This window comes from Phymastichus coffea, unplaced genomic scaffold (assembly GCF_024137745.1).
Source record: "Phymastichus coffea isolate CEN01 unplaced genomic scaffold, Cenicafe_Pcof_1.1 PCOF00130, whole genome shotgun sequence".
Classification (NCBI taxonomy): Eukaryota; Metazoa; Arthropoda; class Insecta; order Hymenoptera; family Eulophidae; genus Phymastichus; species Phymastichus coffea.
The window spans coordinates 462,253-477,763 of record NW_026706941.1 but is presented as its reverse complement, the minus strand read 5'-3'; the positions used below and the strand labels follow the sequence as shown (position 1 = coordinate 477,763).

Genomic DNA, 15,511 nt, shown 5'->3' with positions numbered 1-15,511 from the left:
GGTGTACGATTGCGCGGCAGCGTGCGATTCCCCGCGGCCCTACGCGTGTCGCCGACTCGCGTCCGCGCGATCAACCCGATCCGAATGTTGATTATGTGCGCGGGGCCCTTGCAATAGTCCGCACGAGAAGCTCAAAGGGGCTCGCGCGTGTGCACGCGCCGCACAGCGGCCCCGTACATCGCTGATTAATCCGAGAGCCAGTGGCGCTTTCGATGACGATTAGCTATTCGACGAGCCCGATCGGCTTTGACGGACGACGCACTGGAAAAATAATCGACGGGGAGAGAGAATCGAGCGTGGACGGGGACGGATTTGCGCGCTTTTTCGCGACGAGCCAAGTCACGACAATGGGCAAGCGTGCGCGACCCACGAACGGTATATGGGCGGTGGCCAAGTTACCCGACGTTTTCAAGAGTACAGAGATAGAGAGAGAGAGAGTGCTCGCTGACCGCGGGGCTCGCGGCGCTACAGTAGCGCCTAGCCTAAATGGGTTTACGTGCGCAGTACTAATGCCCCTATCGCTCGATTGCCATTCCCAATGTCTTCTTCCCTGCATGCCATTTCCCTCGATTTTCAAGTTCCCCTCTGCTCGTCCAATATATTCTGCGTGTTGTTGCTCCCTCTCCCATACCGCCTCTGTGTAAATATCGGGCCCTGCTATGCGCTGCGTCGTTGCCTGTGGCTTTAGTTTCCCCGTTAGCAATGTCGTTGCTCCCTCGCTCTCTCTCTCTCTCAGTTTTAATCCGAATGCTGCTGCTTTTGCCAAGTTTTCGTGGCTTTTGGGTTTATACCGGCGGATGACGATATACGACGATGATGTTTATATAGCGGTGACTTTTCCGCTTAATTTTTTATTTGCTTGTTGACGTTGGCTAATGAGATATTTTTCTTTTTTCCAGTTTCGTCGTCGTTTTTGTGATTTTCATTTTTCCTCTTTTTATAACGTTCAAAAGTCAAACTATTACTATCCAACAACACCGTGAGTTTTTTTCTAGAAAAATACAGGGCTCACGCTGCGAATGTATTTTCTCATTCTTCTGCGAGGTTTCCTTGAAATTCCCACATTCAGTTTCGCGCACCAGAAAGCTCGAGAAAAAATGTTTGAACAGCGACAAAAAATGTCTTGCCCGCAGGAAAAAGACGTCGTACTCCATTTCCGCACTGCTCCAATATTTGAATAAATTATGTCGCGATGAAGTTCGCGATACAAACTTTTTGCCCTTAATGTCGCAAAATATGTATTTAGTCGAATGTCTAACTCTAAGGCATTTTCTAGTAGTACAAAATGACGAGCTCGATAAAAGAGCGCCGTGTAACGAACTGTATTGCCCCGCTGGAAGTTGCTTGCAGACAAAAACATGCCTTATGGCAAACACCAGTTTGCACAAACGGTTCGAAGCTTGAGTTGGCAGCGCTGCCGAGAAGAGGCAGACTGAATAAAAACAAGCTAGAGAGCGAGGAGCTGGACATGTTAGATTTATGAAATTATTGCGTTGAATGTGGGAGAGAGAGGGAGAGAGAGATTGCGCAGTGAACTGTTAAATTTCCGATGCAAAAACTGACCGAGAGAATCTGGTTTGAGCGGGGAATTGTGATAAGACAGTTTTTTTTTTTTTTTTTAATTCAAATGTGCTCTTTCAACTTCAGAAAGTTCCAAGTGGTCTGAATCTTGCATGAAATGCATCGTTGACTCGTGGAAGAAAAATTGTCTTGCCTTGAGAACGATATAATTGCGTTTAGTAAAAAAAGTCTATTAAAAGATGTGAAAGACAGTATTCACAGTTTATTGTTCAGAATTATTACGGAAAACGTTATTATCTAAAGTTGTCTTTGATAATTTATCAAGAAATAAAACGATTTTTCATTTATCCTTGAATTGGTAAAAGTATAACGATAATTTATAATGGAATTGTTTCTTCAAGCTTTCTGTACGTTCTTGTATTTTCTACAAATCAAAAATGTAACCCGCGAAATGCTTATTTATCAGAATCGATGGCAATTTCGTAGCCACTTTGTCTCATATTAAGTTGTGATGATAATAATAACAAGAATCTAGTTATGTCAATCACGATGTGCCCGAGCTTTCCGGGCAGCTGCCACTTTCTCATCCTCATACGTAATATTGGTCGTCCAGTTATTATGATAATCGTCGATTTCCTCGAAATATTCGTCGTCATCATCCTCCCCATAATATAAATCATTTTGGTCGGCATATTTCTCAAAATTTGGTGGGCAACGGGCACATTTACCTTCGCCGAGTCCATAATCAAAGCAACTGTTGCCAACGCACTCGCAGCAACCATCGTGAAACCATCGAGTGTAAGATGCTCCCATATTCTGGCACATGGTATTGCAGTCCTCGCTGGTCATACATTTGGTTATGTATGCGACCGTGCAGTTCCGCCGGATGACTCGTATCTGGCCACCCCCTAGCCTCATCCTCTTTTCTTGGAGGAATGTGAGGGCAGTGTATCTCGGTGGTAGTTGCTCGTCGCTGCCTAGACCGGCGTAGATCTCGAACAGCTGTGGAATCGGCTCGTCGAGCTCCTCGATATTCGACACCTTGTTCAACACATTGCCCGGCGTTTTCGGGCACATGCCTGTAACGGAACGCGGGCCGGTTAGTCGCGGGACGCGCGTCGTTGGCTCGCGACGTGGGCCAAACTCACCGAAGCACGAGCAGCAGTCGTAGCAGAGTTCGGCCAAGCAGCTGAAGCAATGCTTGTGGCAAGTGTAGTTTCGACCGGCAAAGTCGCATTTGCAGTGCTCGGTTAGCAAGCACTTGGTCACCACTCTCGCGCAGACTGCTTCGCTGCAGCTCGCCTCGGAGTCGCTGCAGCACGATGATAAGTGCCAAGCAATCACTGCCGTAACGATAAGTGATATCCGAGTGGACCGAGTTAATCTCACCATGCTAATGCACGACAGAAAGTCGCAATGTGCGCTACGACACTCTTGGCGCTCACTGCAAGAGGCCTTTGCGCTGCCTCGATTCTGGCTCAGTCCTCAGGCACCGTTGACCGGCTAGAGAGGCTTAAATAACCTCTATAAGCTCATTATTGTTAATACTTTAATTATATTACACCTTGCAGATTGCAGACACTTCGGTATTCCGGACACGCCTCTAATACTTTCTCAATCCACACCTTTGCCGTTTGTTAATGATTGTGAAGTTTGCAACGTTCATCGTGAACGAAAAAATCGAAAATTTAAATATGAGGATTTGACTCCATATATTGCTATAAATATCAAACTAACAATATAAAATACTATAGTCAGTAGTTTATTCGATTCCCAACGCCTAAAAACCACCCTTAAGACAGTTTATTTATTAGGCTTCTATAAATTTGTGTATTAAAAAACACCACCAAATTCAGCGCTTAAAAACATTTTATGAAGGAGAGAATAATACTCCCTACATGCGTAAAAAGTTTCCGGGGTCGGAACGCACCCTACTCACCCTGACACCCTTGCAAATCTTGGCATCCCATGCGCGCAAAGGCATAATCAACGCGTTTTAATTTATTTATTCCCAAACACCCAAAAATAATTTTATCAAAAGTATTTTATCATAGAAAGCATACAATTATCTATCCATGAGCGAAGTTTCGTGCGTCGGAACGCACCCTGTACACTCTGACACCCTTGCAAAGACTGGCGTCTCATGCGCGCAAAGGCAAATCAGCGCGTTTTAATTTGATTTTTCCAAAACACCCAAAAATAATTTTATCAAAATTATTTCGTCATAGAAAGCATACAATTATCAACCCGTGAGCGAAGTTTCGTGCGTCGGAACGCACCCTGTACACTCTGACACCCTTGCAAAGACTGGCGTCTCATGCGCGCAAAGGCGAAAATAGCGCGTTTTAATTTATTTATTCTCAAACACCCAAAAATAATTTTATCAAAATTATTTCATCATAGAAAGCAGACAATTATCTATCCGTGAGCGAAGTTTCGTGCGTCGGAACGCACCCTGTACACTCTGACACCCTTGCAAAGCATAATCATGGCGTCTCATGCGCGCTAAGGTAAAATCAGCGCGTTTTAATTTATTTTTTCCAAAACACCCAAAAACGAAGGACTCGAAAGCATTTTACCATGGAGAGGATACAACTAGCTATCCGTGAGCGAAGTTTCATGCGTCGGAACGCACCCCGTACACTCTGACACCCTTGCAAAGCATGGCGTCTCATGCGCGCAAAGGTGAAATCAGTCTTGTTTTAACCTCCGAGTGTATCTGTGACGTACACAAAGTCAATCAGTTCGGTACTTTATTACTCGAAACATAGACATGGGATATGCTGTAATATAGAATTTTAAGCTGAGATGAATAAAAATATTGGTTAAAGTTATTAAATAATATAAAATAATTCAAAAAAAAGTAAAAATTAAAAAAATTATCGCATCTTGTTCGATAACTTTATTTCTAAATTAATAACAATTTTTTCAAGCAGTTTTTTCATACAACATGAAAATGACAACTAAGTAGTTTTTAATACTGCAATAGTTTGAATCTTTGCGAGGTAATGTTGTTCTTGTTTGATTTGTCACGCAAATTAAGGCAATTAAGTTTTTTAAAAAGAGCAACTCCCTTTCTCTCTCTCTCTCTATCTATCTATCTATCTTTCTTTCTAATGTGTCGCTGAGATTTGATTTACAGAATGTTATATGTATTAATCTGTATCAAGTATAGTTTGATGAAATGTTTGGGATTTCGTGCCGCCTAAACTGTAGTAGTAATGTGACCTATACAAATCATAACATTGGCCGCCGTCGCGTATCTTATATTTCTCGATTTTCGTGGAGTGATCAGCCGGTTGGAATCCTTTTATAGGCCAACCAATGAAGCCAAAAATGAAGTATTTTGTGACATTAATACTAACAGCAAACCGATTATGCAAATTTGTTTATTACTATGCGTAGATGAAAACGTATATGTTTCCAACTCGTAACTTTCATTTAATAACTTTTTACAGCCGTTTGAAATTTGCAGAAACATGTTTTTCACGTATAAAACCAAAACTATTAAAGTTAGGTATGTACCTCAATGGAATAAGTTATAGATAATAGAATTATCTATAAAATTGAGCTATCGCTCATCTCAATCGAATAATTAATAATCAATATAATTACAAAAAACATCAAAAATGATCAATAAAGGTTACATTTCAAAAATTCATATCTCCACATAGAATGATGTTGAAAGAATTAGCTTATGATATTTTGTAGATTGCATTGTCTTCTTCATGTATACTAAATCTGAGCTATATATAGTTATTACTTTCGGCACTATAGTCATGAGAATCAAACCTTTTTTTGATTTAGTACATCTTGCATAATGCCCTGTGGCTCAGCCGTTAGAGTTATACATTATTTGAAAAAAGTTTTTTAAATCTCAATCATCAAACTACAACTTTGTCATTTGGACTTTTGCTCTAAAATCAGTTTAAAAGGGTGAAATTTGTCGTTGAATATCGGGCAAAATGTGCCCGAGCGTGAAAGAAAGCGAGCGGCGGGAGATACAGATCCCGCGGAGGGGAAGTATATATAGTAATAGAAAAGCCAGGCGCTCGGCGTTTGACTGTAATATTACTTATTTTGATATTATTTACGCTATTTTACTGAAATTTTTTTTCGTTTTCAAGTTAATTAAGTACGCATTCGATATTTGTTAAATAAATAATACGAAACATATCAATATATGTGTATATTTTATTATAATGTAGGCAAATAGTAATTTATATTTATTTTTAATACATTTATCATTTAAGTATAATGAAACAAATTAAAATTTATTGTAAATAACATTATAAATATAATTATTATAAATAATATCTCCAACTGTTAATTAAATTTCAGTAAAATATACATATATCAAAATAAGTAATAATACAGTCAACAACCGAGCGCCTGGCTTTTCTATTACTATATATACTTTACCTCCGCGGGATCTGTATCTCCCACCGCTCGCTTTCTTTCACGCTCGGGCACATTTTGCCCGATATTCAACGACAAATTTCACCCTTTTAAACTGATTTTAGAGCAAAAGTCCAAATGACAAAGTTGTAGTTTGATGATTGAGATTTAAAAAACTTTTTTCAAATAATGTATAACTCTAACGGCTGAGCCACAGGGAATTATGCAAGATGTACTAAATAAAAAAAAGGTTTGATTCTCATGACTATAGTGCCGAAAGTAATAACTATATATAGCTCAGATTTAGCATACATGAAGAAGACAATGCAATCTACAAAATATCATAAGCTAATTCTTTCAACATCATTCTATGTGGAGATATGAATTTTTGAAATGTAACCTTTATTGATCATTTTTGATGTTTTTTGTAATTATATTGATTATTAATTATTCGATTGAGATGAGCGATAGCTCAATTTTATAGATAATTCTATTATCTATAACTTATTCCATTGAGGTACATACCTAACTTTAATAGTTTTGGTTTTATACGTGAAAAACATGTTTCTGCAAATTTCAAACGGCTGTAAAAAGTTATTAAATGAAAGTTACGAGTTGGAAACATATACGTTTTCATCTACGCATAGTAATAAACAAATTTGCATAATCGGTTTGCTGTTAGTATTAATGTCACAAAATACTTCATTTTTGGCTTCATTGGTTGGCCTATAAAAGGATTCCAACCGGCTGATCACTCCACGAAAATCGAGAAATATAAGATACGCGACGGCGGCCAATGTTATGATTTGTATAGGTCACATTACTACTACAGTTTAGGCGGCACGAAATCCCAAACATTTCATCAAACTATACTTGATACAGATTAATACATATAACATTCTGTAAATCAAATCTCAGCGACACATTAGAAAGAAAGATAGATAGATAGATAGAGAGAGAGAGAGAAAGGGAGTTGCTCTTTTTAAAAAACTTAATTGCCTTAATTTGCGTGACAAATCAAACAAGAACAACATTACCTCGCAAAGATTCAAACTATTGCAGTATTAAAAACTACTTAGTTGTCATTTTCATGTTGTATGAAAAAACTGCTTGAAAAAATTGTTATTAATTTAGAAATAAAGTTATCGAACAAGATGCGATAATTTTTTTAAATTTTACTTTTCTTTGAATTATTTTATATTATTTAATAACTTTAACCAATATTTTTATTCATCTCAGCTTAAAATTCTATATTACAGCATATCCCATGTCTATGTTTCGAGTAATAAAGTACCGAACTGACTGACTTTGTGTACGTCACAGATACACTCGGAGGTTAAAACAAGGCTGATTTCACCTTTGCGCGCATGAGACGCCATGCTTTGCAAGGGTGTCAGAGTGTACGGGGTGCGTTCCGACGCATGAAACTTCGCTCACGGATAGCTAGTTGTATCCTCTCCATGATAAAATGCTTTTGAGTCCTTCATTTTTGGGTGTTTTGGAAAAAATAAATTAAATCGAGCTGATTTCACCTTTGCGCGCATGAGACGCCATGCTTTGCAAGGGTGTCAGAGTGTACAGGGTGCGTTCCGACGCACGAAACTTCGCTCACGGATAGATAATTGTATGCTTTCTATGATGAAATAATTTTGATAAAATTATTTTTGGGTGTTTTGGAAAAATCAAATTAAAACGCGCTGATTTTGCCTTTGCGCGCATGGGATGCCAAGATTTGCAAGGGTGTCAGGGTGAGTAGGGTGCGTTCCGACGCACGAAACTTCGCTCACGGATAGATAATTGTATGCTTTCTATGATGAAATAATTTTGATAAAATTATTTTTGGGTGTTTTGGAAAAATCAAATTAAAACGCGCTGATTTTGCCTTTGCGCGCATGGGATGCCAAGATTTGCAAGGATGTCAGGGTGAGTAGGGTGCGTTCCGACGCACGAAACTTCGCTCACGGATAGATAATTGTATGCTTTCTATGATGAAATAATTTTGATAAAATTATTTTTGGGTGTTTTGGAAAAATCAAATTAAAACGCGCTGATTTTGCCTTTGCGCGCATGAGACGCCATGCTTTGCAAGGGTGTCAGAGTGTACAGGGTGCGTTCCGACGCACGAAACTTCGCTCACGGATAGATAATTGTATGCTTTCTATGATGAAATAATTTTGATAAAATTATTTTTGGGTGTTTTGGAAAAATCAAATTAAAACGCGCTGATTTTGCCTTTGCGCGCATGAGACGCCAGTCTTTGCAAGGGTGTCAGAGTGTACAGGGTGCGTTCCGACGCACGAAACTTCGCTCACGGGTTGATAATTGTATGCTTTCTATGATGAAATAATTTTGATAAAATTTTTTTTGGGTGTTTTGGAAAAATCAAATTAAAACGCGCTGATTTTGCCTTTGCGCGCATGAGACGCCAGTCTTTGCAAGGGTGTCAGAGTGTACAGGGTGCGTTCCGACGCACGAAACTTCGCTCACGGGTTGATAATTGTATGCTTTCTATGATGAAATAATTTTGATAAAATTTTTTTTGGGTGTTTTGGAAAAAATAAATTAAATCGAGCTGATTATGCCTTTGCGCGCATGGGATGCCAAGATTTGCAAGGGTGTCAGGGTGAGTAGGGTGCGTTCCGACGCACGAAACTTCGCTCACGGGTTGATAATTGTATGCTTTCTATGATGAAATAATTTTGATAAAATTTTTTTTGGGTGTTTTGGAAAAATCAAATTAAAACGCGCTGATTTTGCCTTTGCGCGCATGAGACGCCATGCTTTGCAAGGGTGTCAGAGTGTACAGGGTGCGTTCCGACGCACGAAACTTCGCTCACGGATAGATAATTGTATGCTTTCTATGATGAAATAATTTTGATAAAATTTTTTTTGGGTGTTTTGGAAAAATCAAATTAAAACGCGCTGATTTTGCCTTTGCGCGCATGAGACGCCAGTCTTTGCAAGGGTGTCAGAGTGTACAGGGTGCGTTCCGACGCACGAAACTTCGCTCACGGGTAGATAATTGTATGCTTTCTATGATGAAATAATTTTGATAAAATTATTTTTGGGTGTTTTGGAAAAATCAAATTAAAACGCGCTGATTTTGCCTTTGCGCGCATGGGATGCCAAGATTTGCAAGGGTGTCAGGGTGAGTAGGGTGCGTTCCGACGCACGAAACTTCGCTCACGGATAGATAATTGTATGCTTTCTATGATGAAATAATTTTGATAAAATTTTTTTTGGGTGTTTTGGAAAAATCAAATTAAAACGCGCTGATTTTGCCTTTGCGCGCATGAGACGCCAGTCTTTGCAAGGGTGTCAGAGTGTACAGGGTGCGTTCCGACGCACGAAACTTCGCTCACGGGTAGATAATTGTATGCTTTCTATGATGAAATAATTTTGATAAAATTATTTTTGGGTGTTTTGGAAAAATCAAATTAAAACGCGCTGATTTTGCCTTTGCGCGCATGAGACGCCAGTCTTTGCAAGGGTGTCAGAGTGTACAGGGTGCGTTCCGACGCACGAAACTTCGCTCACGGGTAGATAATTGTATGCTTTCTATGATGAAATAATTTTGATAAAATTATTTTTGGGTGTTTTGGAAAAATCAAATTAAAACGCGCTGATTTTGCCTTTGCGCGCATGGGATGCCAAGATTTGCAAGGGTGTCAGGGTGAGTAGGGTGCGTTCCGACGCACGAAACTTCGCTCACGGATAGATAATTGTATGCTTTCTATGATGAAATAATTTTGATAAAATTTTTTTTGGGTGTTTTGGAAAAATCAAATTAAAACGCGCTGATTTTGCCTTTGCGCGCATGAGACGCCAGTCTTTGCAAGGGTGTCAGAGTGTACAGGGTGCGTTCCGACGCACGAAACTTCGCTCACGGGTAGATAATTGTATGCTTTCTATGATGAAATAATTTTGATAAAATTATTTTTGGGTGTTTTGGAAAAATCAAATTAAAACGCGCTGATTTTGCCTTTGCGCGCATGAGACGCCAGTCTTTGCAAGGGTGTCAGAGTGTACAGGGTGCGTTCCGACGCACGAAACTTCGCTCACGGGTTGATAATTGTATGCTTTCTATGATGAAATAATTTTGATAAAATTTTTTTTGGGTGTTTTGGAAAAAATAAATTAAATCGAGCTGATTATGCCTTTGCGCGCATGGGATGCCAAGATTTGCAAGGGTGTCAGGGTGAGTAGGGTGCGTTCCGACGCACGAAACTTGGCTCATGGATAGATCATTGTATGCTTTCTATGATAAAATACTTTTGATAAAATTATTTTTGGGTGTTTTGGAAAAATCAAATTAAAACGCGCTGATTTTGCCTTTGCGCGCATGGGATGCCAAGATTTGCAAGGGTGTCAGGGTGAGTAGGGTGCGTTCCGACGCACGAAACTTCGCTCACGGATAGATAATTGTATGCTTTCTATGATGAAATAATTTTGATAAAATTTTTTTTGGGTGTTTTGGAAAAAATAAATTAAATCGAGCTGATTTCACCTTTGCGCGCATGAGACGCCATGCTTTGCAAGGGTGTCAGAGTGTACAGGATGCGTTCCGACGCACGAAACTTCGCTCACGGGTAGATAATTGTATGCTTTCTATGATGAAATAATTTTGATAAAATTATTTTTGGGTGTTTTGGAAAAATCAAATTAAAACGCGCTGATTTTGCCTTTGCGCGCATGAGACGCCAGTCTTTGCAAGGGTGTCAGAGTGTACAGGGTGCGTTCCGACGCACGAAACTTCGCTCACGGGTAGATAATTGTATGCTTTCTATGATGAAATAATTTTGATAAAATTATTTTTGGGTGTTTTGGAAAAATCAAATTAAAACGCGCTGATTTTGCCTTTGCGCGCATGGGATGCCAAGATTTGCAAGGGTGTCAGGGTGAGTAGGGTGCGTTCCGACGCACGAAACTTCGCTCACGGATAGATAATTGTATGCTTTCTATGATGAAATAATTTTGATAAAATTTTTTTTGGGTGTTTTGGAAAAATCAAATTAAAACGCGCTGATTTTGCCTTTGCGCGCATGAGACGCCAGTCTTTGCAAGGGTGTCAGAGTGTACAGGGTGCGTTCCGACGCACGAAACTTCGCTCACGGGTAGATAATTGTATGCTTTCTATGATGAAATAATTTTGATAAAATTATTTTTGGGTGTTTTGGAAAAATCAAATTAAAACGCGCTGATTTTGCCTTTGCGCGCATGAGACGCCAGTCTTTGCAAGGGTGTCAGAGTGTACAGGGTGCGTTCCGACGCACGAAACTTCGCTCACGGGTAGATAATTGTATGCTTTCTATGATGAAATAATTTTGATAAAATTATTTTTGGGTGTTTTGGAAAAATCAAATTAAAACGCGCTGATTTTGCCTTTGCGCGCATGGGATGCCAAGATTTGCAAGGGTGTCAGGGTGAGTAGGGTGCGTTCCGACGCACGAAACTTCGCTCACGGATAGATAATTGTATGCTTTCTATGATGAAATAATTTTGATAAAATTTTTTTTGGGTGTTTTGGAAAAATCAAATTAAAACGCGCTGATTTTGCCTTTGCGCGCATGAGACGCCAGTCTTTGCAAGGGTGTCAGAGTGTACAGGGTGCGTTCCGACGCACGAAACTTCGCTCACGGGTAGATAATTGTATGCTTTCTATGATGAAATAATTTTGATAAAATTATTTTTGGGTGTTTTGGAAAAATCAAATTAAAACGCGCTGATTTTGCCTTTGCGCGCATGAGACGCCAGTCTTTGCAAGGGTGTCAGAGTGTACAGGGTGCGTTCCGACGCACGAAACTTCGCTCACGGGTAGATAATTGTATGCTTTCTATGATGAAATAATTTTGATAAAATTATTTTTGGGTGTTTTGGAAAAATCAAATTAAAACGCGCTGATTTTGCCTTTGCGCGCATGGGATGCCAAGATTTGCAAGGGTGTCAGGGTGAGTAGGGTGCGTTCCGACGCACGAAACTTCGCTCACGGATAGATAATTGTATGCTTTCTATGATGAAATAATTTTGATAAAATTTTTTTTGGGTGTTTTGGAAAAATCAAATTAAAACGCGCTGATTTTGCCTTTGCGCGCATGAGACGCCAGTCTTTGCAAGGGTGTCAGAGTGTACAGGGTGCGTTCCGACGCACGAAACTTCGCTCACGGGTAGATAATTGTATGCTTTCTATGATGAAATAATTTTGATAAAATTATTTTTGGGTGTTTTGGAAAAATCAAATTAAAACGCGCTGATTTTGCCTTTGCGCGCATGAGACGCCAGTCTTTGCAAGGGTGTCAGAGTGTACAGGGTGCGTTCCGACGCACGAAACTTCGCTCACGGGTTGATAATTGTATGCTTTCTATGATGAAATAATTTTGATAAAATTTTTTTTGGGTGTTTTGGAAAAAATAAATTAAATCGAGCTGATTATGCCTTTGCGCGCATGGGATGCCAAGATTTGCAAGGGTGTCAGGGTGAGTAGGGTGCGTTCCGACGCACGAAACTTGGCTCATGGATAGATCATTGTATGCTTTCTATGATAAAATACTTTTGATAAAATTATTTTTGGGTGTTTTGGAAAAATCAAATTAAAACGCGCTGATTTTGCCTTTGCGCGCATGGGATGCCAAGATTTGCAAGGGTGTCAGGGTGAGTAGGGTGCGTTCCGACGCACGAAACTTCGCTCACGGATAGATAATTGTATGCTTTCTATGATGAAATAATTTTGATAAAATTTTTTTTGGGTGTTTTGGAAAAAATAAATTAAATCGAGCTGATTTCACCTTTGCGCGCATGAGACGCCATGCTTTGCAAGGGTGTCAGAGTGTACAGGATGCGTTCCGACGCACGAAACTTCGCTCACGGGTAGATAATTGTATGCTTTCTATGATGAAATAATTTTGATAAAATTATTTTTGGGTGTTTTGGAAAAATCAAATTAAAACGCGCTGATTTTGCCTTTGCGCGCATGAGACGCCAGTCTTTGCAAGGGTGTCAGAGTGTACAGGGTGCGTTCCGACGCACGAAACTTCGCTCACGGGTAGATAATTGTATGCTTTCTATGATGAAATAATTTTGATAAAATTATTTTTGGGTGTTTTGGAAAAATCAAATTAAAACGCGCTGATTTTGCCTTTGCGCGCATGGGATGCCAAGATTTGCAAGGGTGTCAGGGTGAGTAGGGTGCGTTCCGACGCACGAAACTTCGCTCACGGATAGATAATTGTATGCTTTCTATGATGAAATAATTTTGATAAAATTTTTTTTGGGTGTTTTGGAAAAATCAAATTAAAACGCGCTGATTTTGCCTTTGCGCGCATGAGACGCCAGTCTTTGCAAGGGTGTCAGAGTGTACAGGGTGCGTTCCGACGCACGAAACTTCGCTCACGGGTAGATAATTGTATGCTTTCTATGATGAAATAATTTTGATAAAATTATTTTTGGGTGTTTTGGAAAAATCAAATTAAAACGCGCTGATTTTGCCTTTGCGCGCATGAGACGCCAGTCTTTGCAAGGGTGTCAGAGTGTACAGGGTGCGTTCCGACGCACGAAACTTCGCTCACGGGTTGATAATTGTATGCTTTCTATGATGAAATAATTTTGATAAAATTTTTTTTGGGTGTTTTGGAAAAAATAAATTAAATCGAGCTGATTATGCCTTTGCGCGCATGGGATGCCAAGATTTGCAAGGGTGTCAGGGTGAGTAGGGTGCGTTCCGACGCACGAAACTTGGCTCATGGATAGATCATTGTATGCTTTCTATGATAAAATACTTTTGATAAAATTATTTTTGGGTGTTTTGGAAAAATCAAATTAAAACGCGCTGATTTTGCCTTTGCGCGCATGGGATGCCAAGATTTGCAAGGGTGTCAGGGTGAGTAGGGTGCGTTCCGACGCACGAAACTTCGCTCACGGATAGATAATTGTATGCTTTCTATGATGAAATAATTTTGATAAAATTTTTTTTGGGTGTTTTGGAAAAAATAAATTAAATCGAGCTGATTTCACCTTTGCGCGCATGAGACGCCATGCTTTGCAAGGGTGTCAGAGTGTACAGGATGCGTTCCGACGCACGAAACTTCGCTCACGGGTAGATAATTGTATGCTTTCTATGATGAAATAATTTTGATAAAATTATTTTTGGGTGTTTTGGAAAAATCAAATTAAAACGCGCTGATTTTGCCTTTGCGCGCATGAGACGCCAGTCTTTGCAAGGGTGTCAGAGTGTACAGGGTGCGTTCCGACGGGAGTATTATTCTCTTCTTCTTAAAATTCTTTTAAGCGCTGAATTTTGTGGTGTTTTTTAATACACAAATTTATAGAAGCCAGCTTCGCCTTTGCTCGTGTGTAAACTGTCTTAAGGGTGGTTTTTAGGCGTTGGGAATCGAATAAACTACTGACTATAGTATTTTATATTGTTAGTTTGATATTTATAGCAATATATGAAGTCAAATCCTCATATTTAAATTTTCGATTTTTTCGTTCACGATGAACGTTGCAAACTTCACAATCATGTTTGTTATGGCGAAATACCCATGTAAGATGCTTTTGCTATGCAGCACTTGATCCTATTTCAAATCAAATTTATTGGGCTGCAGCTATCAGTGGTTATCTCGCGTGACAATCGCGTTCAACGTCTGTCATGGACAAGTAAGTTCAAACGAAAACTGCTAATGCCAATATTAAGTTGATGATATTGATACGCGGTTTCGACATGAATCGATATATGTCAAATCCAAGTTACGCGTGATAAAATTTCACGTTACACTCGATTCTGTACTGGTTCACTGTAATTCCATTTACGAGTACGCGGATCGGCCGTTAACGCGAAAACGAACCTCGAAGATTAAATTAAACTCCAACTATACTTTTTTTTAGATCCTCGCACGTCGGTAAAGTAAACCAAAAGTATTTCTCGTTAGAAAAGTCAAGCTAGAATAAAGAAAAATGGTGCGCACAGAGCTAACCTACAAGAAGAAATCAAACAAAGATCAATCGATCAACCTGACAAAAAAAAAGCAAAAGAAAAAGAAAACGAAAAAGTAAGCGCGACGTTCGTAAAAGCGTATAAGAATAGTCCTTGGGTCCTGGCAGCGCGCTCTCTTTTTTTATCGGAGCTGGCACTCGGACACGTACTCGGATAGCGCTTTACGTTCTCGCCGCCGGAATGAAAAGCTTATTTGGGGGAAGATCGAGTCGTTAATCGAACTCGCTCTCTCTATATATGTATGTACATATAGATCGCGAATGGTCGTTGGTTTGCTCTTTTTCCGTTTAAATTTACTCGGTTGGGGACGCGTGCGCGTTTCCTTTTCTTTTTTTTTTTCTGCAACGTTAATTTCTTCCGGATCGATAGGAGACGCTGATTGAATCCACGGAAAGGAAATGTCGTTTTGATTGAGCGGCTAAATCCCGATGCGCGCAGGACGATCGAATTATTTGTTTGTTGGATTTTCATTTGACATGCGTATTCGCTGATTATAGATGCCTCGTTACTGATGAGTGTAATTCCATTTGCGTCGATACGAGAATAAAACTTTATTAAAGCAACCCTTTGCTGCCCCTTTGTTTTATTTGCCTCGTCGTCGATATT

At 39.7% G+C, this 15,511-nt stretch overlaps 2 protein-coding genes across 4 annotated transcripts in view; one reads left to right on the top strand and one right to left on the bottom strand.

Moving 5' to 3' along the window:
* The window catches only part of LOC131671621 (semaphorin-1A), a 229,907-nt gene that overhangs the window by 69,814 nt on the left and 144,582 nt on the right, over positions 1–15,511 (top strand). The gene's annotated exons all lie outside the window — the stretch shown is intronic.
* LOC131671623 (twisted gastrulation protein homolog 1-A-like) lies at positions 1,785–2,985 on the bottom strand. Its single transcript, XM_058948201.1, has 2 exons — positions 2,670–2,985; positions 1,785–2,600 (listed from the first exon to the last, which is right to left on the bottom strand). Exons 1-2 carry the CDS (start codon positions 2,911–2,913, stop codon positions 2,062–2,064), a joined length of 783 nt encoding a protein of 260 aa, XP_058804184.1. The 5' UTR covers positions 2,914–2,985; the 3' UTR covers positions 1,785–2,061.

What these genes read in the sequence shown, in the direction of transcription:
- LOC131671623 (XM_058948201.1), bottom strand. Translation starts at nt 2,913, where the DNA reads ATGGTGAGATTAACTCGGTCCACTCGGATATCACTTATCGTTACGGCA. An exon ending in CGACTGCTGCTCGTGCTTCG is followed by an intron (nt 2,601 to 2,669) that starts GTGAGTTTGGCC and finishes GTTCCGTTACAG; the next exon opens with GCATGTGCCCGAAAACGCCG.